General features: G+C 43.1%; 2 protein-coding genes across 2 annotated transcripts in view; one reads left to right on the forward strand and one right to left on the reverse strand.

Moving 5' to 3' along the window:
- NUP210 (nucleoporin 210) overlaps nucleotides 1-13,217 on the reverse strand; it is a 74,292-nt gene extending 61,075 nt beyond the window's left edge. The window contains exons 1-5 of the mRNA XM_018557173.1: nucleotides 13,051-13,217; nucleotides 3,857-3,993; nucleotides 2,695-2,826; nucleotides 2,510-2,606; nucleotides 406-556 (exon numbers count right to left, since the gene is read on the reverse strand). Of these exons, the coding sequence (XP_018412675.1) occupies nucleotides 406-556; nucleotides 2,510-2,606; nucleotides 2,695-2,826; nucleotides 3,857-3,993; nucleotides 13,051-13,208 (675 nt within the window). The 5' untranslated portion in view covers nucleotides 13,209-13,217. The remainder of the gene's footprint in view (nucleotides 1-405; nucleotides 557-2,509; nucleotides 2,607-2,694; nucleotides 2,827-3,856; nucleotides 3,994-13,050) is intronic.
- A 6,084-nt stretch (nucleotides 13,218-19,301) lies between these two features.
- HDAC11 (histone deacetylase 11) overlaps nucleotides 19,302-22,373 on the forward strand; it is a 29,884-nt gene continuing 26,812 nt past the window's right edge. The window contains exon 1 of the mRNA XM_018557177.1: nucleotides 19,302-19,419. Within this exon, the coding sequence (XP_018412679.1) occupies nucleotides 19,418-19,419 (2 nt within the window). The 5' untranslated portion in view covers nucleotides 19,302-19,417. The remainder of the gene's footprint in view (nucleotides 19,420-22,373) is intronic.

Here is a 22,373-nt window from a genome sequence, read left to right on the forward strand (position 1 = left end):
GATAGCTAATGCAACAAAGACATTCCAGACTAGAAATTAGTGGGATGAAATAAAGCAGATGCTTAGTTTCATTTTATTAAAATGAATATCCGCATTCTGACATATTACATCCGCCTGGACCTTTGGCAAACAACATCTCTCTACAGAGAATTTGCATCTGCATGAGACCTATTCAGTGTGATAGTACAAAATCCACAAATATTACACCAAAGACTCTAGGCCAGTCCATTCACTTTGTAATTGGTGTACTGAACATGACTAAGCTTTTTATGTTCCTGGTGCATACTGCAATGACTATTCTTGTGGACCATGTACTACGTACACTTTGAAACCTGTACACTGTTTTCTGGGATATTCCTTGTTTTTGGCTGTCAAAGAATTTGAAAAGAAAAAAACAAAACTTGCCTCATACACGGATTCAAGCATTTTCGCTCTGAGTTTTGAGCTTCCAGTTTTCAGTCCAGACACTAAAATAGTGTCACCTTGCTTTGCAACCTTCTCCATTTCTGTAATATAGGCTGGAGGTACATAGGTGGACTCCAAAAATTTCAAAATCCTGCAGATGTAAACATTCCTAGTCTACTTTAGTAAACAATGACAGTAAATACAGAACACATGGCAGGTGTAAAAGTGGCACTTTGTTTAGAACTTAAATCAGAAGTAAAAGGTGAACAAATATAAAAACTTCTGGGAGGTCAGAATTTGTGGCAGAAGAGACGTGCAGGCTCTTCTGCCCAAAAAAATTATTGCTCTCTGCCCCAGCAATTTGTTTTTTTGTGTACACTGTACAGTGCACAATGTACACAACCTGCCCATTCACAGCATGGCTAAGATGCCAGGAATCAGCAGGGTGCCGTGGAGGATGTAACTGTTTGCATGCGCAGGAATTATATCATAAGTGGCCACCCAAAATGCCGAAGAAAACTTTAGAGAACCTGGAAGTGTCAGCGGCAGAGATGGCAGCGGCAACAGGGCACAGCACGGGGGACCACAGATCAATTCAGCAGTGCTGGAAAAGGGCACATTTTTAAGATAAGTGTGTCGTAATGTGCAACTACGGTGTGTATACTTGCACACTAGGGCAAAAACAAAACAAAAACAAAAAATCCAAGGGGGATTGCTTCCACGTTAAAAAAGATACTTTTCTTTGCAAACCAACGTCTAAATGTTTGTACTTATGTGCTGCCAAAAAAGGAACAGATAAAACCACAAAAGACTTGATAACAGGGCAGAGCAGTCATGCCCTTACACATTGCTTGGTCAGTGTCAATCACTAGTCTGCATCAGATAGAAGATGCCCTGAACCTCCTCAGATAATACCACACAAATCACAAGCATTCTGAAAAAAAGGAATAGCTGCGCACTATAATAGCTAACCACTTCAGTCTGAGAACAGTTTTAATGTCTTGTCTGAAGAACATCAATACATATGAATATGCTTAACATAAAATATTTACACAGCAACAGTTACAATAGCAAAATCCTATGCTGTACATTTAACGGTATACCCTGCACCGGAAACAGTGGCCATATGAAAGAGGAAGCAAAAAGAAACCACATAACAAAAAAAAAAAAGGATTTGATTGAAACCTATATTGCCTCTGGTAAATTATAAACTAATGTTCCTCTAAGGGAATACTCCAAACAGAGCACAGAAAATGAAAATCTCTCCTCCCTAATCAGTGTCCAAATCACAGGATGTGTTCAATGAAACTATATAAGGAATACGCCTGAAGCCTGAACAGTCACTTGAAAGACCGGAACTAAAACAGAGATGCCCCTTGAACTGTCAATCTCAGCCATGAGAGGAAACCTTTTATAAATATATCTGAAAGAATAAGTAGCATAAAATAAGTCAATTCAAAATATGAGTCTTTTAAGTTTTTTCAATCATGTTATATAACAATCATAAGCAACAGGTGTAGTTTAACTACTTGCTGTCTACTCGTTGTAATGGAAGAGAGAGTGGTCAGCTTTCCCAGGATGGGACGACATTTTAAAACATAATTTTTTTTCTATGTGCTTGTGCGTGCCCTATAGTGCACACACAAGCATAGCACTGTGATTGTGTGATCTGCACTGTCCAATGGGCCGCACTAAGAAAGCAAAGAAGGTACACAGCCAATGGCAGTGGCTCTGTACCATGTGATCGCTGTGACCAATCACAGCATTACACAATGTAAACAATGGCGGCAGTTAACAGTCCACTTTCACTGATCGGTGTGAGAAAAGAAAGCGGCTTCCTGATCACACCCGACACTCAGTGTAAACTAGTACCGGTGTCATCAAGTACCAGAAACTGTTATCCAGGAACAGTGCCAATTCATCACAAAAGTTCTTAAAATAAAACAAAAGAAAGCTCTGTTTCAAAAAATATGTATAACATTTATTTTGTACAGTATTGTATGACCAAGTAATTGTCAGCATGCTATCCTAGTGCTGAAAACGGAAAATGGCCTGGACAGGAAGTGGGTGTAACATGCTAGTCCTGAAGAAGTGCTCCTCTTACCTCAAGGTATTATGTGAATCGGTGTAACCATCCATTTCTGTGTCTTTCATTACTGCCCAGTCAAAGGCCATCCCAGCTAAAGTGCTGAATGTGTTACCTAGTTTTAAAGAAAACATGGAGCATATGAATATACATTACAGATCCCTTTACAATGCAGATCTAATATATAAAGTAAGAACTCTCACCTTCAGAATCTAGAGCTTGTATTTTGAGCTCCAGTGGGGAGTCCTCCAGATAAAGTTCTCTTGTAGTCGACACAATTTGAATCTCATTAATTATGTCCACGATCGCATCGCACCGTAGAACCTGTCCAGTGTCTAGGAAACATAATGTAATTCATACAAATATGTGCAGTTTTAGACATTTTACCAAAAATAGGCGAAATATTTTCTTATTGTACCAATATCTATATTAATCAAATACTTTGTGATATTTATATAAAATAGGGATGCACCAATACCGGTTTTTCGGTATCGAGTACCAATATTTTTTTCCAGTAATCACCGATAACGAATACCAGAAGTCCCATTAAGGAAGCCAGGCGGCGTGTAATGACTCGCCACCAGGCTTACCGATCAGCAGGGAAGCCGCCTCTTTGCTCCCTCATCACCAGGTATCGAGGAATCATGGACCCAGCTTTCTAGCCAATCAAAAAGCCGAGTGCTGTGTAATGACGCGTTACCCGGCTTCCTGATTGGCCAGCTTCTCGACCAACGTGTCATTAAGCAGTGCCTGGCTTCCGGATTAGCCAGGAAGCCGGCTCAATGCTCCCTCCTCAAAGCAACATGGTCAATTTAAGAAACACAGCAGTGAAGAACTGCAAGAAAATTTCCTACCAATGCATCTCTTTGACAATGTTTTCCCCCCCCCAATTTTCTTCTGCAAATGATAACCTATATACCGCAGGATTTATACAATTGCACTCAAATTTTGTGTATAGCAAAGCAGTTTATTTTGGAGACCATTACTTGACATGATTCAAGAAAAAGACCAAGCCCAATATAGGCTGATACAGGGAGATGGGCTAGCCAATATTCTTTAATGTTCACGCCATGAGCCCTGCTGCTGAGGTGTGCGGCCTGCAGGTAGCGAGTATACATAGCACAAGTTGGTGGGTCCACTCCACTCTGAATCTGTTCCCATGTGAGTCAATTAGTTTTTTATTGTTGGGAGGGGGGCTGGGGGGGGATTGTAGAATTTTATTTTTTTTTCATATACTGCTTGTAGTTCCTGTCTCAAAAACATAATTTTGTCATTTTAAAATAAATGTATAGTACATTGACAAACTATACTGCTGTCCATTAAAAACAAATTACCTGACATTAGAAAGAAACAAACATTACTCACATATATCTTCAGCAAAGATGATACTGGTTAGCCGTGTAGGATGATTTGCTTGCGCTTGTACCACAGCACGATGTGAGCATTGCTGGTCATCAGTGGTTAATGGAACTATGCTGGCAACTTCAGGTCTAGTTGATGACCTGTAAAGTAGAAGGTGAAAATAATGGTTTATGAAGAGGGGCTGACATTATTATTATGTAACAAGGTAACATTCTTTTAACCACATTATGTACTACGGCTTGCATGCCAATTTCCTTTGCTGCCAATCAATTTTCTATTTATCACTATCACAGAACTATTTGTTTTATGGACTACCCAAACTTCCATTTTTGTATTTTCTATAGAAGCCCAGCGTAGCTTCCCACATCCCCTGGGGACTACACAGGTACGTACAGCTGCTCTGTGTATAGACACGCACAGGGGCCACAGGGAAGCTGCAGCTTAAAAAGAAGTGTGATCCACCTATCTAACTTTGACTTGACTCATGCCATTTCTGATTGTATGATGATATCTACATTTATGGGCAATAAGGTTCATTATAAAACACAATGAATTGGGCGAATGGGGGCAATCGAACGAGTTTCTCACGTTTCTGTGGGAATCAAGTGACCGACTATGGCCAGGAGGGTGGAGGGACCAGTAGAAAGTCCCTGAAATTTGAGCGTGCATGTGCATTACAATAAGCACACAAAGGCTCATGGGACATATGTCCTGCCCTTCAGACCATCGGGGAGAGAGTGCGTGTGTGCTCCCCAGCCTGACGTTGGAGAAAAGAAATGCACCAGGAAAAGAGTGGTGTTCAATTTATGAAAGATACATTAAAGTATCATTAAAGCCTTTTGTGTATATATCTACTGCTAGCAAGCAGTAGATATATGCAAAAAAAATTTTTTTAAAGTCACCAAAAAAGGTTAAAACATACCTGCGTCTCTGCCATTCACTCCCGTCCGAAGATATGAATAATTCTCAGGAGGCCCCAGAGGATGATGGGGCGGGCGCATGCGCAGTAGAGATCTTTGGCCGGGAGAAAGAGAGACACAGGGTAAGTCAATGCAGGCAGCATGGCAGCGTGCACTGCACAGACTCAGTGGGACAGGAAGACACAGCAGTCAGCGCTGGATCAGAGATCGGCACCAACGCTGGCGGGACTCCTGAAAACTACTGGAAAGAAGAAGATGATCGATTAATTTTTTTTTTAAACTTTCTGCACGAGCGCCAGCCAAGGCATTGGCCTATACACATACAGCACAGCAATAAAGTACTAAAATGAACTAGGATCACACTAATCCAGCACATTATTATTCTGAGTTGCCCCACTCAAGCGGCGGCCATATTGAGTGGGGCACGTGAGATTATTAACGTGCTGGATTAGTGTGATCCTAGTTCATTTTATTACTTCATTGCTGTGCTGTATGTGTATAGGCCAATGTAGTTGGATCTGTATGTGCGTTATAATTAATCAAAATTAATCGATTTAAAAAAATTGTAATCATTACCAGCCCTACTTTAAACATTTAAATGCAGTAACATACTGCAAAAACACAGTACATACTGCTACAAAACACAGTACATACTGCTATAAAACACAGTACATACTGCTACAAAACACAGTACATACTGCTATAAAACACAGTACATACTGCTACTTCAAAGTGTATACCTTTAGGGAGCAAAAATAAAAGATCAAAGACTAAACCAATATGGTTTAATAAAACTGTAAAACAACACGTCAAGCACAAGAGAGCGACATTTATAAAATATAAGACGGAGGGGACGGCATTGGCGTTCCTTAACTACAAAGAATGTAACAAAAAATGCAAACTAGACATTACAGGAGGACCTGGATAAAATAGGGGAGTGGGCATTAATGTGGCAGATGAGGTTTAATGTCGATAAATGCAAAGTAATGCACTTTGGAATTAAAAATAAACAAATGGGTTATACAATTATGGGAATGCCGCTAGGGGAGTCAGAAATGGAGAAGGATTTGGGGGTCATTGTAGACCACAAACTGAACGGTAGCTTGCAGTGCCAGGCTGCTGTAAACAAAGCTAGCAGGGTCTTGTCCTGTATTAAAAAGGGGATGTATTGCAGGGACAAGTCTATAATTTTGCCACTTTATAGATCATTGGTTCGACCTCATCTGGAGTATGCGGTCCAGTTCTGGTCACCAGTACTAAGAAAAGATGTCCTTGAGTTGGAAAAAGTCCAGCGGAGGGCAGATCGGTTAGGGTCTGGAACTCACTGCCACAGGCGGTGATTTCAGCAAATAATGTGGAATTGTTCAAGAAACTTTTGGACGATTTCTTAAGGGACCGTAATATACAGGGGTACAGGTACTCCTAGAATGAGATCCTAATAGGTTGGACTTGATGGACTAATGTCTTTATTCAACCTCAAATACTATGTAACTATGTAACAGTATGCTTCCAAAAAAAAAAAAAATTTATTGAATATGGTAAATGTATTTCAATAGAGTGGTACTTTGTTAATGGAGGGTTTCATACTTCTTGATTCCTTTCCCTTCTGGTAACTCAGATGTGGACAAATGAATATGAAAAAAAAAAAGTGAATGTACCCATTCACACATCAGACGACACTGGATGACTGTTCGCAAGGTGGTCAAGCAGACAATAATACTTGCAACTGTCGTCACAAATTTTTGTCCAATATCGGTCAGTCATCGGCAACTGAGACAGACATTTTCCAAAAATCTTTGCTCGGTGGCAGAACAAACATGACAAAATCGCTTTAACCAATTTTTCTTTAATATCTATAGGCACCCTAAGGCTACAAACACACAGGTTTTAGATATAGGACAGCAACCCCTTTATTGTTGGGGTGGAGTTGTGCCCATTTTCAAAGTATTCTCGGCAATATGAATAGGGGCTGCAGCCTGGCTATGACGTTGTCAATAATATTTGGACAAATGTCCCGCACTCCACTGTCCCCCTTTTCCCCTCCTTGACCATACGCATGTATACTGAGCCCAATTAGCCCCGTTACCTGCCAAGTGTCTACATGACCGCATATGGGAATCCGGCCTACAGTACAATCACGTTGCAGAACTATATACAGTCTTCATATGGAATGAACAAACATGGCATGCAACATTTCTTTAAACCTTAAACATCAACCGAACCCAATTAGATCATGGTTACGTGTATAATAACTTTATTGAAAAACAGAAGTATATAACATTTATATGCCATTAGGATGTACTGATAATAATGTTGTTCTTGGTGGAGAAAAACACTATTCATCAGGAATCACAGGCCGGTGCTGCCTGGCCACTGCTAACACTAATGCAATTTACTTTTAGGCCTTTTTCCCACCAAATGCAGACCAGATCTGCATGAGTTTCTGAGTTGTGCCGCGTTTTTGATGCGTTCGGGCAGTTTTTGGTTAAAAAAAATATATATATTTTTTTTAGTTTAAAATGGGCTTTCGGTGCGTTCCATGGCGTTTGCATGCCTTTTTGATGCGTTTAAATGCGTTCCACAGCAGGTAAAATAGGGCCTACTGCAGTTTTTTTAACTGCTCTGGACCTGCATTGGAATACATTGGATGCAGTTTTGCTCCGGTCTGTAACTGCTCTGCTCCTGGAACGCGCTTGGTGTGAACAGGGCCTTAATTTCATGAATAACAAAGACAGGCTATGAGCTACCTCTCCAATAAAAACATTAACTACTTAGGATTAATCCTTTGGCAGAGAGCAGCTGGCACAGTGTAACAAGTCTGAAGAGAAGACATTATGTAATATTAGTCTATACAATTAGTCACCAAGCATCAAAGAAAAGCTTCACACGTTTGAGATTACTTTAATCAGAATCTACTTTTTTGTAGGAATATTTAAATAAAAGAAAATGTATGTTGGAACTACAAAACTGCATGACACAATGAATATAACCTACGCTGTATTTACACTTATTGTCTGTGGTGATAAATGTTCTGTGATGGAGACCCTCTACAAAGCAGACATGTCAAATCATTGTGGTAACAAATCTGTGTGAAGGCAATGCAGGCATGGAACCTCATGCTTGATCCCAACCTAGGCCTAAAAGGTGTCATCAGTTTCTCACTTTTCATTTTTGTTATGAGTCAAGGTTGTTACATTTCCGTTTCAAGTCATGACTGAATTACAGTGGTGTCTAGTGTTGGCCTACTTTTGACAATGCTAGATGCTTGGCTGTCATGCTAACAAGTTGGTTTTAAGCCTGGTTTACACCTGCACATTATGAGAACGGCAGCCTTTCATTTCTAATGGCACCCCAAACGCGGCCGGCAAGTCGTGCAAGTTTCCGTGTGCACAAACGCAACAGAAAAAGCATGTTGCATAAAATAGTGCAGGAGACTTTCTGCCTTTCCCAGGATGCGCTGGTGTAACCAGCCCTTAGTACTTATTAACTGACTAACCCAGAACAAGTTTGCTGATCAAGTCCATGGTTCTGATCTCTTGTTGCAGACCACTGATTCCAAGTATTAAAGCTGGTATAACAGCCAGGTATCTAGCATATTCCGGAGGAGAGGTTAGCAATCGTAGCCGCTGTGTTTCTATTATGACAGGTGTCCTTTAACAACTAAAAAACTACAAAGCCTGTAGAATTATAAATAAGATTTTTGTTTAAAGTGACACTAAACCCAGGAGTTAAACCTTACAATCCATTAAAGTGCTCTATTAACAAAATGTATCTTATTTGTGTATCACTCGGCTGTAGAGTCTCAAACCATCTCTGAGATATTGTAGTCCATCACAGGAGAAAGCTTGGAGCGGTGGCTACTTTATAACACACACAGGGACCATGGGGAACAAAGTAGCCCCCCTCCAGAAGAAAGGACAGTGCCAGCGCCAATTCAGAGACAATTTGAGGATCTACAGCTGAGTGATACACAAATAAGATACATATTTGTTAAAGGAGAACTATGGGGTCAGGGCTTTTCCCCTTAGTTCTCCTCAGGGTCACGGGAGGACATAAACTAGCGTCCTCCCATCACCCAAAGCTCAGTGTACCGCGAGCTACAGTTTGCGGTATACTGAGACGCCGCAGCCGGGACGGATCCCGACAATACTGGCTGGAACCGCCCAGCTGCGTGAGTGACAGCTGGCTCTGCCTATCTAGAGGCAGAGCCAGCGGTACCCGCCCCCTCCGCGTCCGTTCTGCCAGTCAACGCTGGAGGATCGGACAGGAGAGGGGGGAATCCCTGCAGGGAGCCGTGAGTAACAGTCACTGCTCTCTGCAGGGACAGGATCGAGAAGTGAGCGAGCGACGGTATGTGTTTTGCTCACTTCCCGATCTGTTGAGCCGACCTGTGACAGTTTCATTGTCACAGGTCAGCTAGAACTATGAGGATGAGTGATTTTCACTCGCCTCATAATTCTCCTTTAACAGTTACGGTACTTGAACGCAATTTTAAGGTTTAAAGGAGAACTATGATGTGAATGCTTTTCACTCACCTCATAGTTCTAGCTGACCTGTGACAATGAGACTGTCACAGGTCGGCTCAGTAGATCGGGAAGTGAGCGAACACAATGCCGTGACAGGGGAGCGTCTGGAGCGCTGACTGGCGGAACGGACGAGGGAGGGGGCGGGTACAGCTGGCTCTGCCTCTAGATAGGCAGAGCCAGCTGTCACTGTCACGCAGCTGGGTGGATGCAGACATAATCCTCGGGATCAGCTTCAGCGTTTCAGTATACCGCGAGCTGTAGCTCGCGGTATACTGAGCTTAGGGTGACGGGAGGACGCTAGTTTGTGTCCTCCCATCACCCTAAGGAGAACTATGGGGAAAAGCCTTAACTCCATAGTTCTCCTTTAAATCCTGAGTTTTCACTTTAAATCAAATAGTGACTTATTTGCCAATACATCCGAATGAATAGAGAAGTGTTTAAGTCTTGTTCATAAGAAACCTGCCCATTGTAGTAGCTGGACACAAAAGCCCTCCAGTAAATACAATTAAACTCCACCACTCCCTACCCAGCGTTCAGTCTGAACTTCAGAGACGCTTCCTTTGTGAAGCTTTTCCATAAATTCTTGACAACACCGACTTCAATACATAACTGGCAACAAACAACAAAATAAAACATCCACTTGTTCCAGCCTGGGAATTCTCCAGTACGGTCACAATACAATGTGGCCGCCTGTTGTAAATGATTCCTTGTACATCACGCATTTTTAAAATGTATCATTCTTCTAACTGTAAATCAGTCCAGCTGTGGCTGTCAGAGTTTTGCAGGGGCTGGAGTGCCCAGGTTGCCTTCCTCTGTTCTACTCTCTATCTGGCGTGGTAACCATTGTCATAGTGACAGAAAGCAACAGGAAATACAAAATGTTACAGTTGACACCAGAAAAGAAACTGAGAGGAAATCTTGCAAAGCGCACACTTATTCCAGTGACAACTAAGGCTTCATTCACACTTGCCACTTGAATGCAGAGGAAAATCTGTCAGACTAGATGCTGTGTTTATGCTTCTAGGCGCTTTAAAACGGCATGTGTTTACATGCATTTAGCTGCGTTTATATACATATGCATTTAGATGCTATCATCAAAACATGGTTTTTTTTTGTAAATTCTTTTTATTGGATTTTTATAGCATCAAAACTGTTTAAATGCGTTTTGTTGTGTTTAGAAATTCAAATCGATTCCTAGATGCACCTGACTTCTATTATTTAAAAACGCAGATAAACTGACAGCAGATAACAGCATCTAAACGCAAAGTGTGATTAGATCCATTGGAAATCATTAGATGCAGTGGGGAAATATAACCTCACTTCCTGTCTCAAAGACATAACAGACAGTGAAAGCAAATCTCCCCAAGGTATGGGGAAATCCTACCTTGTCACCAAGTCCCCATTTAAGGACCACTTTTTAAGTGCCAGAATAATCACCGGAAAACAAAAAACACCTGTGAGGTGGAAATAAAGATATTGGGGGGAATTCATGCAAACTGGAGCAGCTGCCCATGGCAACCAATCAGCTTCTCCATTTCATTTTCAAAGCTTTACTGGACTAAAGAGAAAAGCTGATTGGTTGCCATGGGCAAGTGCTCCAGTTTTTATAAATTCCGTTCATTATATTGACTTTTCATCTGGCTTCTGTGTGCAGAGGGAGACATCACCCTTATGATGAGAACCTCATTCAAGCCACTGCTATGAGCGTCTGCCTTGCTAGATTTGGCACATTTTACATTACACAGATCTTGCTGGAGGGAGTATGATGTGACATCGCCTAGGCGCCGGGGGCAAAGCAAATATATTTAGCTCTTTTCTGCCCTCTACAGTCTTTTTGTAAAATGTTACTGTTTATTATTACTGTTTATTCTGGGGTGGGGGTGGGGGGTAGTTGGGGACGACGACTGAAAAAGCAGACCTTGCATTTTAGTCACAAGGTCCATCTTAAAATATTTCCCCTCACTTCCTCTCCCAAAGACGAAACAAGAAGAGTAACTCTCCCCAAGGTGAAAGTGGGTACATGTCCTGTCGCACTCCTTACCAGAATGCCACTTGTAAAATGAGTGCTGAAATGACTGTGGATGGCGGCGCACAAATCAGAAGAGAAACAAGATGTCACCAGCACACCGCAGGAATCTGTCCCAACAAACGTATTTTTAGTAACGTATATTGTCACAGCGAAAATAGCATTTCGGGCCCACACAGGGTCCCCCTCATCGTACTAAGCCTGATGAAGGGGACCCTGCATGGCCCCGAAATGTTGCTTTTGCTGTGACAATATGCGTCAATAAAAAGACATTCTTGGAACACATTCCTGCGGTGTGCTAGTGACAATCACCGATTGACCCCATTAACCCCTTAGTGGCCAGTGACGTCCACAGTACGTCACTGGCACCAAGCCTGTTTAAACAGACTAGCCGCCGGGACTGTTTACATTTGTAAAGCCGACTGTCGGCTTTACAATAGAAGCGACTCTGGCGACTCAGCTGTCGCCAGATCGCTTCCCAGGCAGGTAAATGCCCCCCTAGTGTTTCCCGGGCTCCGCTGCCCCTCCTACGGGCCCGGGACTGGCTTCTTGGGTGTCTCTTGGAAGCTGGGGAGATCGGTGAAAACGACGATTGCGATATACACGTTGGGTATTGCCGCACATGCCAGGGCGAGAGCAATAGTTCTAGAGCCAATATTTATGTGTATCTCAAAACTGATGACCTGTGGGGGCTTTTAAGGAGTTGTCTACAGATTTTTTGGGGTACTGAATGTTGTCGCCGTTTCAGAGACGCACACAATTTTTAACCTGGGCATGTTGGGCATCTAAGCACTTATTGTAACCTCATCTTTTAGATTTTATTACAAAAATAGATATTTTATGTTTTGGGGCACTAAATTTAACTTAAGTGCATTTTTCACTAAATTTTTGGGTTTGATAATAAGTTGCGCTAATATCGTGCAACATACAAATTTACAAATGCCGACATTTTATTCTACAGGATCTTGGCTTTCAGAAAATATATAATGTTTGGGGGTTTGAAGTTTGTGAATTTTCAGGCCTAAAATGTGGATTATAACATGGGTGCAAAAAACGGGGGAAAAAAAGACTTTGTTCATGTAGGGGTTAAAGGAGAAGTTTCAGGAGAATAAAATGTACTCTTCCCAATACTTAGAGCCGGCGTGTGATACTTTAGCTGTCACAGGCCGGCTCTATACCACGAGCTGATCGATTATGAACGGCTATATCACGGTTTTCTCCCTGCAGTGAGCGGGGCAGACAATGCACATTGGAGGGACAGACAGGGGAGGGGGTGGGCACAGCTGGCCCTGGCTCTAGAGAGGCAGAGACAGCTGTCAATCAGGCAGGGAGTGGGGGGGCACAGCTGGCCCTGGCTCTAGAGAGGCCGCTGTCAATCAGGCAGGGGGTAGGCAGGCACAGCTGGCCCTGGCTCTAGAGAGGCAGCTGATGCAGTCTGTAAAAAAAAATCCTTATCCAGCTCAGTTTTGCAAACCCGCCATGTACACGCATACATGTGTACATTATGCAAAAATACTGACTGCGGACGCAGAATTTTCTACATAGCTGAATACAGCACAGTTTAGTAATGCAGCTATACGCATGGGCTCATAATATACAATACTGCTGCGTTCAGATCCACACAAAAAAAGTGACGGATGTGAATGAGCCCCTATACTGGCTCTGATGACCTCACTGGGGGTATCAGTTGCAGTCTCGGTCACACACAGGCACGAGAAGTCTCACCATTTGTAGCAGCCCTCAGTCACCTCCAGGGTGTAGTTGATCCGGGTTCCTCGGGTATATGGCAGGAGCAGTTTTGGGACGTTGAGCTTAGAGCAGCATGCGAGGTGCAGCCCTGTCAGGACAACAACTAGCACCACCTGTCCAGGTGAGATCCCCATTGTGGCCCCTGAGGTATATGGCGATGTAGTCCTCTGGTCTCTGGTGTTCCTCCACGCACTCTTCTGTCCGCACACACTGGACACAATGTAACAAGCGGGAGACACGTGCACAGGGGCTCATTGATCAGGTGCGGGCCGGTCCTCCGCTCCCGCCATGTGTTTCATTACTCACAACGGCTCCCCCGCCTCCTCCTCTACACCGCTATCTGAGAGGAAGCGCCGTAAAGAGAGGGAGGGGATGCTGTGCACACACCAGGGCTGCTCACAGTCCGCTATCGCTGCAGGGCTTGTGTGCATGTTGGTGAATACACAATGCAGGTTCAAGACATGTCCCCTCATGTGTAATGTGTGCATGTTAGAGAAATGTGTGCATGATGGTGACTACACAATGCAGGCTGAAGACATGTCCCCTCATGTGTAATGTGTGCATGTTAGAGAAATGTGTGCATGATGGTGACTACACAATGCATTCTGAAGACACGTCCCCTCATGTGTAATGTGTGCTTGTTGGTTAATACACAATGCAGGCTGGAGACATGTCCCCTCATGTGTAATGTGTGCTTGTTGGTTAATACACAATGCAGGCTGGAGACATGTCCTCTCATGTGTAATGTGTGCAGCATGTTAGAGAACACAGAGCAGGCTGGACACATGTACTCTTCATGTGTGTAATATGTGCATGTTACTGAATAAACAGAGCAGCCTGAAGACATTCACTCCTAGTGTGTGCATGTTAGAGAATGCACAGAGCAGCCTGAAGACATTCACCCCTTATGTTTGTAGTGGTGCAGCATGTTACTGAATACAGAATGCAGGCTGAAGACATGCATTGTGTGCATGTTAGAGAATACACAGAGGAGCATGAAGATATTAACCCCTCATGTGTGCATGTTAGAGAGTACACAATTCAGGCTGACGACATGCACCCCCCTTTTCTGTGTGCATGTTAAATAATGCACAGAGCAGGCTGTAGACATGTTCCCTCATGTGTGTAATGTGTTCATGTAGATACAGAGCAGCCTGAAGACATTCACCCCTCATGTGTGTAATGTGTGCATGTTGGTGAATATACAGAGCAGCCTGAAGACCTGTACCCCTCATGTGTATAATGTGTACATGTTGGTGAATACACACGGCAGAATGAACACATGCACCCCTCATGTGTATAATGTGTGTGGGGACAGGAAGGGTGAAGGGACCACTATGGGATGATTCAGTAAAGCATTTTTGACATTGTATGAGGTTATGGCCCTATTAGAAAGTCCCGCAGCAAATCCACGCACGCCATGGATCAGTTTTCTTAGTATTTCCGGCACATGCAAAAAATGAGGGTCCCGCAACCTTATCGCCATGTCGGTGCTAAGAAAAGGTACACACCCCGTCCTTGTCATACATCAAAATAATCTTCAGTAATAATCCTGAAATGAAACATGACGCACGCTCACTGGGGGCGGGAGCAGGATTGGCTGGTAGAGCGAGGACTGCAGCTGCTGTAAGTACAGTTCTATACAGAGATATTGGTATATTCATCCTCCCCAGCCTGTGGGAGCTCAGAGACACTTTCTCCTACATAGTTCCCAACATTTCATCATAGGAGGGAGGCCTTGAAGGAATCAAGAAGAAAAATATGCACGCCGCCATGGAATACCTGGAGGGGTGGTGAATAAAGTGGATGCCACCTCACAATGTATGAGTTGTAGTGTGGGAGTAACATAATCCCCGCATTGATCCCCCATGTGTTGGTGGTCATCGATAATATGGTGAAACCCCCAGCACTGGTAGTCAGTGGCTGGCTGTAACAATGACCCCCCACCCACCCTCCAGCATTGGGTGTCAGTGGCTGGCTGTAACAATAACCCCCCGCATTGGGTGTCAGTGGCTGGATTAATATAATCAAAAATACCCCCCCCCCCCCCCCCCAGCATTGGGCATTGAGCTAATAGGTTGGACTTGATGGACTAATGTCTTTATTCAACCTCAAATACTATGTAACTATGTAACTATGTGTCAGTGGCAGGCTATAACAATAACCCCCCAGCATCCCGGCATTGGTGGTCAGTGGCTGGCTGTAACAATAACCCCCTTCCCCACCCCCCTGTCAGTGGCAGGGTATAACAATAATACACCCCCACCCCCCAGGGTTGGTGGTCAGTCGCTGGCTAAAACAATAAACCTCCAATCATTGGTGGCCAGTGGCTGCCTATAACAGTAACCCCCCCCAGCATTGGTGGCCAGTGGCTGGCTATAACAGTAAACTCCAATCATCGATGGTCAGTGGCTGGCTGTGACCACAACCCCCCAACATTAGTGATCAATGACTGCCTATAACAATAACCTCCCCTGCATTGGTGGCCAGTGGCTGGGCTGTAACCATTACACGATCTGGACTGCGCATGCGCCCACCCACACTTCCTTCTTCACAGCATTCGAGAACCAGGACTTCTGTTGCCGGCAGCGAGTTACAAAGAATCATTTACAATATTGCTATTGTGATGGAGTGTGTTTAGAAAGGACTCAGATATATGTACTAAATAAATATTTATTTGAATTATAAAAAATCCCATAGTTCAATATAAAACAATCGACTTATAGTGACATTTATGTAGTTCTCCAAATGTCAGAATGCTGTCTCTAACGGCTATTGCTGATTCATATACTTATAATCCATATTGCCGGCAGCGAGTGGCGTTGACACAGGTAAGTTTGTTGGTGTTTGCCAACGTTTTTTTGTTTGTTTGTTTTTTAAATTTCCCTGGCATTCTTCTTTAAATGAGACTTAATACCAAAGACCTCAGTCTCGGCAGAACCCCAGCCTACACTTTATTTATTTCTGATTAGGAGGGGTCAGAAAATCTGTGAGATTTAATGATGATGATCACCTAGAAAGAAGTGAGACACATGCAGCAAATTGGGGAGGGGGTAGAATCCCTGGTTTGTACTGATGCGTTCTACTTGGGGAGATTCATATCACTTACTATCCCAGTGACAGTGAAATCTTCCCACTGTCTTGGGATTTCCAATAAGGAATGCTACAGGATTTATGAATATCTTCCTAACAGAGACCCAGACATCAATAAAAACCTGACAGAGGTTCCAACTTTTCATCAGTCTCTCCAAAAACTAAAAGGGAGAGTTGGTTGGAGTTAGATTGGAAGATGGACATCTTTTTAACTAATAATATACACTGAGTTGTCAGTTTATTATGACCACCTGACGTTTGTAGGCAAATTAGCTATAATTTCGTGCTGAAGTTGCTAGAGGGCCAGACCATTATAAATAGGGAAGCAGGTTGTTTACCACGACAGTAGAAGTGATTTGTTTCTGAAGATACGGGTAAACAACGCGATTTAACAGCCTCTGAACGTGGGATGATTGTTGGCGCTCGGAGCCATGGAGCGAGTATCAGCAAAACAGCAGAATTCGTTACATGTTCAAGAGCAGCTGTTGTTAAAGTGTTTAAAGACTGGACTGTCAGCCGAAAATCTGGGTCTGAGCGTACGAATTGTGGCCGTCAGCGACTAGTCAATGTTAGGGCAGAACGGAGAGTGGCAAGACTGGTACAAGACAACAGAAGGGCAACAGTGCAGTGTCAGATTCCTCGCATCACCTTTCATCATCTCGTGGAGTCACGAGGCGGCCCAACAAAGTCATCTCGTGGAGTCATCTCGTGGCCCAACGAAGTACTGATGGGGTGGTCATAATAATCTGGTCACTCAGTGTATATTTGTTTTGTATTTTTATTGTGATTCCTCAATGTCAGACAAGCACACTGAGTTTGTCTGTGAGAAAGTGAATCATTTATCCTTTAGACTGTGAGCTCTCAGGGGCAGGGCCCTCCTTACCATCCTTTCTTGATTTCTACTGTAATGTCTTCCTTATATATTGTAAAGCTCTGCACAAACATTTGGCGCAATATAAATAGTGTATAATATAATAATATATATTAAGTGGAGTAAGCTGATGCAAATGTTTCTTATAGCATTCAGTCAGATTGTTTGCCATAGAGAAAGATGAACTTGGATTTGCTTGTAGTGAATGATATCTACTCCACTGTTGCTCCAGTTTTCTTTTGTTTAGCATTTGTAAGTCGGCTGCACTGCATGCAACATTTGTGATACTGATGCTCGCTGTCAGAGCTCAGCGTACAGTACAAGTGACATTTGGTGAACGTTTGTTGGCTGTCGTTCATTAGGCATTTGGTGCATGTCCTGCTGAATATATTCACCGACTTAAGTGCTGGTGAATATTTTATGAATATGCCCCAGGGTAGTGAAGTCAGAATGAAGAACAGCTCTAGAATCAGCACCTTTTACAACCACGGTATAGTACTGTACATTATTTCCTGTATGTGTACACAGGTTTTGTTTCTTAAGAATTTTTTTTAGACCTCGTCACCAACGTAAAAACTGCAGGTAAAAGCACAAAAAAAATCGAATGTTTCAAATGTTTACTTGTATTGGTTTTTTTCTTTCCATAAACGGTATTTTATTCAATGCGCCTTTGAACTTGCCAAATCACACCACACCAATTTGACCACTTCAGGAGTCAATTCTCTAAGATAGCCCCTCCCCCTCCCTTTTTCCATGTCATAGCCCTCTCCTCTTCTGGGAGTGTCTAATTAGTGTCTGTGCTGGCCCAGCTCTCCCCTGACCCTTATCTTTTTCCTTAACCTTTTATAAAGCAATTGGAGGAGGAGCGAAGGGGGTACTATGGAGTGTCAATTGGTTGACAGCTCTGAGTCTGCTGGGGCTGCTGAATTCACATTCAAGATGGCAGCACCCAGCAAAAGTCTTGGGGCTTTTGGATGTCTACAAGGGAGGCTTTTACAGGTAAATAATAGAGGTGCAAATGAAATTTTTAGACCGAAACAGAAAATAGAGGTTTGAGACCCCTGCTCTATACTGTACTGAGTGTTCCTGTCCAATAACTGATTCATAACTTATGCATATAGTATGAGTTACCATGTACACAATCATGAATGAACAGAAAGTGATGTGTAGATCACTTCCAATTCATTCATAACTGTTACATAGCAACTCATACTATTTCCAGTTATTTACAGTGGGCGATCACTGAGGCTAGGTTCACACCTAGGCGACTCCTGACCACGCGGCAATCCGCACGGTTTTGTGCACGATTGCCGCAGGGTCAGGAGTCGACAAAGTGTGATCCGATCGGCACCCCAGTCATGCCGAGCGGATATCGCGGTTTCCCACCACGATTCCGCCCGTGGAAGTGAACACGTGACTAAAAAGCCGTGAGTCGCGTGTCGCAAAAAAAGGCACTCGTAGTAGTGGTGATAACTGATTTCTGATAACTTACTGTATGACACTGGTAAAAAAATATATAGAAAAATATAGAGAGAGGGAATATACAGAGCAATAACGCAAAGAAAAAAGGAGAATTCTAGTCATAATAGCAATCACCAATAAAGTAACATTATGTTAAGTTTTATACAGTGGTGTTTCTTTGTAGTTTTAGCTGTAGCAGTTTTTGCAATGTAGCAATCTACATTTGTTGCAATCCCTATGCAAGATCCCACAACAGTACCCTCTGGTCTGATGCAGATGTTATAAACCTGTTACAGGTTCAAGACCATGCAGTGCAAAGTCATTTTGTTATAACAGTCTAACATTCCAAGCAAAATACAGACACAGGTAATGATCTACCTTTACATAGCTGTTACTAAGGTTTCTGCTTTGGTCTGAAGTCCTGCTAAGACTAAAGGATCACTGTGGGAATAATAAATGACACAGGGGACTGCACTTGTACAAAGGCAGTTATGGTGTACAGCCTTGTTATTTCCTGGTTTCCTTTTATTGTTGTCATTCTTGTTTCTACCTGAAGAAACTCCCCTGACACACAGCCTTCCTCTTTGTCCCTTCTAGACAAGGTAACTGATGATTTGTCCAGCCAGCTAAAAGTATTGCCTGTATTTCCACTTTGCTGCTATTGTCTATACTGTATGTAACTCTGTATAACACTTTACTCTTTCACATTCCTATTCTTCTCATAGCAATTAAGTGATTCAGAAAGAGGGAAGTTTGCTGGCAATGATCTTTTCATTCGTTGTCATTCGCATGCTCTCTGTTCGACACTGTGGCTGTTTCCTATGATGTCACGGTGACAAGTGCACGAGGACCTCCTTTGCCTGACGTCATCTGTCATTCTGGCTTCCTGAGAAGTGACCCGGCCCTGCGGAAGAAAACATGTGAGTAACCACAGGGGGCAATGTATTGTGTACAGGAGAAAAAGAGGGCTGCAGACAGTTTGACAATACATGTAGAGGAGGGCACGTATTGTTTAAACACACAAGCAGCATGAGTGCAGCCTGCCCTTTATAGAGAGTACCAGAAGCATTTCAGCTGTAGGTCAGTAAACAGACAGAACAAGAGCGTACACCGATTGTGTAAAAAGCATAGAAAGGGGATACAGATTGCTGATCAGTGGTTGGAAAGGGGAGGACCTTCATGCCCTTGGTCACTGTATAGAGAGGAGTAGGGATACAGGTTTCTGGTCAGTACACTAGGGATTTACAGTAGTCTGCTGATCAGTGTATAGACAAGAGAGGGGATAGAGACCTTCGGTCAGTGTAAAGGGAGGAAAAAGGGAGATTTAGATTGCTGAATGGTGAATAGAGAGGGAATTCAGGCTTCTGGTCAGTGTATAGAGAGGAGGAGAGGAGATTTAGACTGCTGATTGGTGAATAGAGAAGAGAGAGGACGCCGTTCAATGTATAGAGAAAAGGAGAGGAGATTCAGACTGCTGATTAGTATACAATGAGAAAAAGAGAGGATACAGGCTTATGGCCATTGTATAGAGAGAAGGGGAGAGGATTCAGGCCACTGGTCAGCATAGAGTCAAGCCAAAACGCGCAAAACACATTTCTATGCAAATCAAAGAGTGACTGTTCACACCTTAGTTTAGATATGGGAGCTATTTTCAGGTGGATGCTGCGCGGTTTTGGTCCCATAGACATCTCTATGCTGGGAGAAACACGCATTTTGAAAAGCAAAAAACACTAAACAAATTGCGCAAAAACGCACGAAACTGAAAACGGCCAGGTGTGAACCAGGTCTTAGAAGGAGAGCATGGATAAGGGTATTCTGGTTAGTGTATATACAGAAAGAAAGTGGGGTTCGGAGTGCTGATTAGTGCATACAGAGAAGGGGGGGTGATAAGGCTGCCGGTCACCATACAGAAAGGAAAGGAAATTTAGTTTGTATCGAGAGAAGGAAGGAGATTCAAGATTATGGGCAGTGAGTACAGAGAGGAGAGCAGATTAAAGTAGAACTGAAGCCAAAACTTTCTTTTTTGTTTTTTTTTTGTTTTGGACAGAGTTTGGAACCCCTGTCAGCTTTATTTTGCCATTTGTGCCTCACTGTGGAGATTTCCCTTCACTTCCTGTTCGATAGCCACAACAGGAAGGGAGAGGAGATCCCTCCAAAGAGAGGGAAATCCCTGATGGTCAGCAAGGTCACCAGAACTAGAGTCCAAATTGGATGATTTATTTTCCTGTTCTGGTGACAACCCAAAATTTGGGATTTACTTTGACTATCAGTAATATCAGCCACCAGGACAAATAGAGAGTATGAATCTCCCTAGCGGGGACACAAACAGCAATACACAGCTGACAGGTGTTCTAATCCCTCTCCACTTTATTCAAAACAAACAACAACAAAAAAGATTTAGACTGGGTTCACACCTGGGCGTAATATGCGCATATGACACACGTTTCGGGCCACGTGTTTTTACCACAATTTGCGGTCCACAAAACGCACATCAAATGCACGTTTACGAGAGCTATCTGGCTGTATCCTAACGGATATGCATGGAAATACGCCCCAAAAGAAGCGCCTGTACTTATTTAGGCATAGGGCGTTTTTCACCGCGTTTCAACGTGCTGAAATACGCCCAGGTGGGAACCATGGCCATAGGAAATTATGGGATTTCACTTGCTGAGCGTTTTTCAGCGCTTCGATTAGCGCTGAAAAAATGCCCAGGTGTGAACCCAGCCTCAGTGCTACCACATAAAAACAAATCATGATAAAATGCAAAAAAATTGTAAAAAAAGCCTCCACAACGTTACTGTTCTATGGGTTTCCTCTGTATATTGTATAATCTTCCAATTCCAAGGCACAATGATCATTCGATATCTCCAGAACATGCATGATCATAGTAATCACTTGATCATGCATATTTTGAAGTAGCCTCTAACATCCTCCATAGGTTTTCTGAACTGACAGTTTCCCATGCTCCTTCTTCCTTCCAACATATATTGTCCAATGAGTGGCTCCACAACATAGCCAAAACTAAAGCCCATCATGCAAGAAATTCTTACTGTATTAATATAGTTATAAAATTATTGGTTCCCACGGAGGACCTGATTGGAAGCTCACAAGAATTATTTTTTTTTTTACACACTGTGTTGAGGTTTGGGCTATGTTGTGGAAAGGCTCAGGAGACAATCACTTTAAAGGAGAACTATGAGGTGAGTGAGTTCCACTCATCGTCATAGTTAGAGCCGACCCGTGATAAAGAAGCTCTTCACAGGTCAGCTCTATCGATCGGGAAGTGAGCAGAAACATGGCGCCAATCCCCGCAGGGATTCCCCCTTCCCCTCTCCGATCCGCTAGCGTTTAGTGGAGGAACAAACAGGGGAGAGGGCGGGCACAGCTGGCTCTGCCTATAGATAGGCAGAGCCAGCTGTCATTCACGCAATAGCCCGCGATATTCTAAGCTTTGGTTCACGGGAGGAGGTTAGTATATGAGGAAAAACACTCACCCCATAGTTCTCTTTTAAGTCTGCTTCAAACCATATCTGTTGTGTCCGCCTAAAAGGTACATTTTAGTTTTGGGTGGACACTGGAGGGTTGTGTGACACCAACGTTTTAGCGAGGTTCTCTTCTCTGATGAGGATCTCAACTGCAGAGGTTAGGGCTGGCCAGTGTATTACAATATGAATCAAACAATTCTGTTATGCTATTTCATGGAATAATGGTGATTCAGGTACAGTTCCACAACATACGCTCTATAGTAAACGAGAGCGATCGCATGAACTGTGGAACATCATACACCGTGGGGAATTTTACAACATTGAGTCATGCACAGTCTATTGTTGCATTACCTCATGCAGGCGACTCAGTGCAACCCTTAAGCAAAACA

The sequence above is a fragment of the Nanorana parkeri genome, unplaced genomic scaffold, assembly GCF_000935625.1.
Source record: "Nanorana parkeri isolate BGI_ZX_2015 unplaced genomic scaffold, ASM93562v1 scaffold270, whole genome shotgun sequence".
Classification (NCBI taxonomy): Eukaryota; Metazoa; Chordata; class Amphibia; order Anura; family Dicroglossidae; genus Nanorana; species Nanorana parkeri.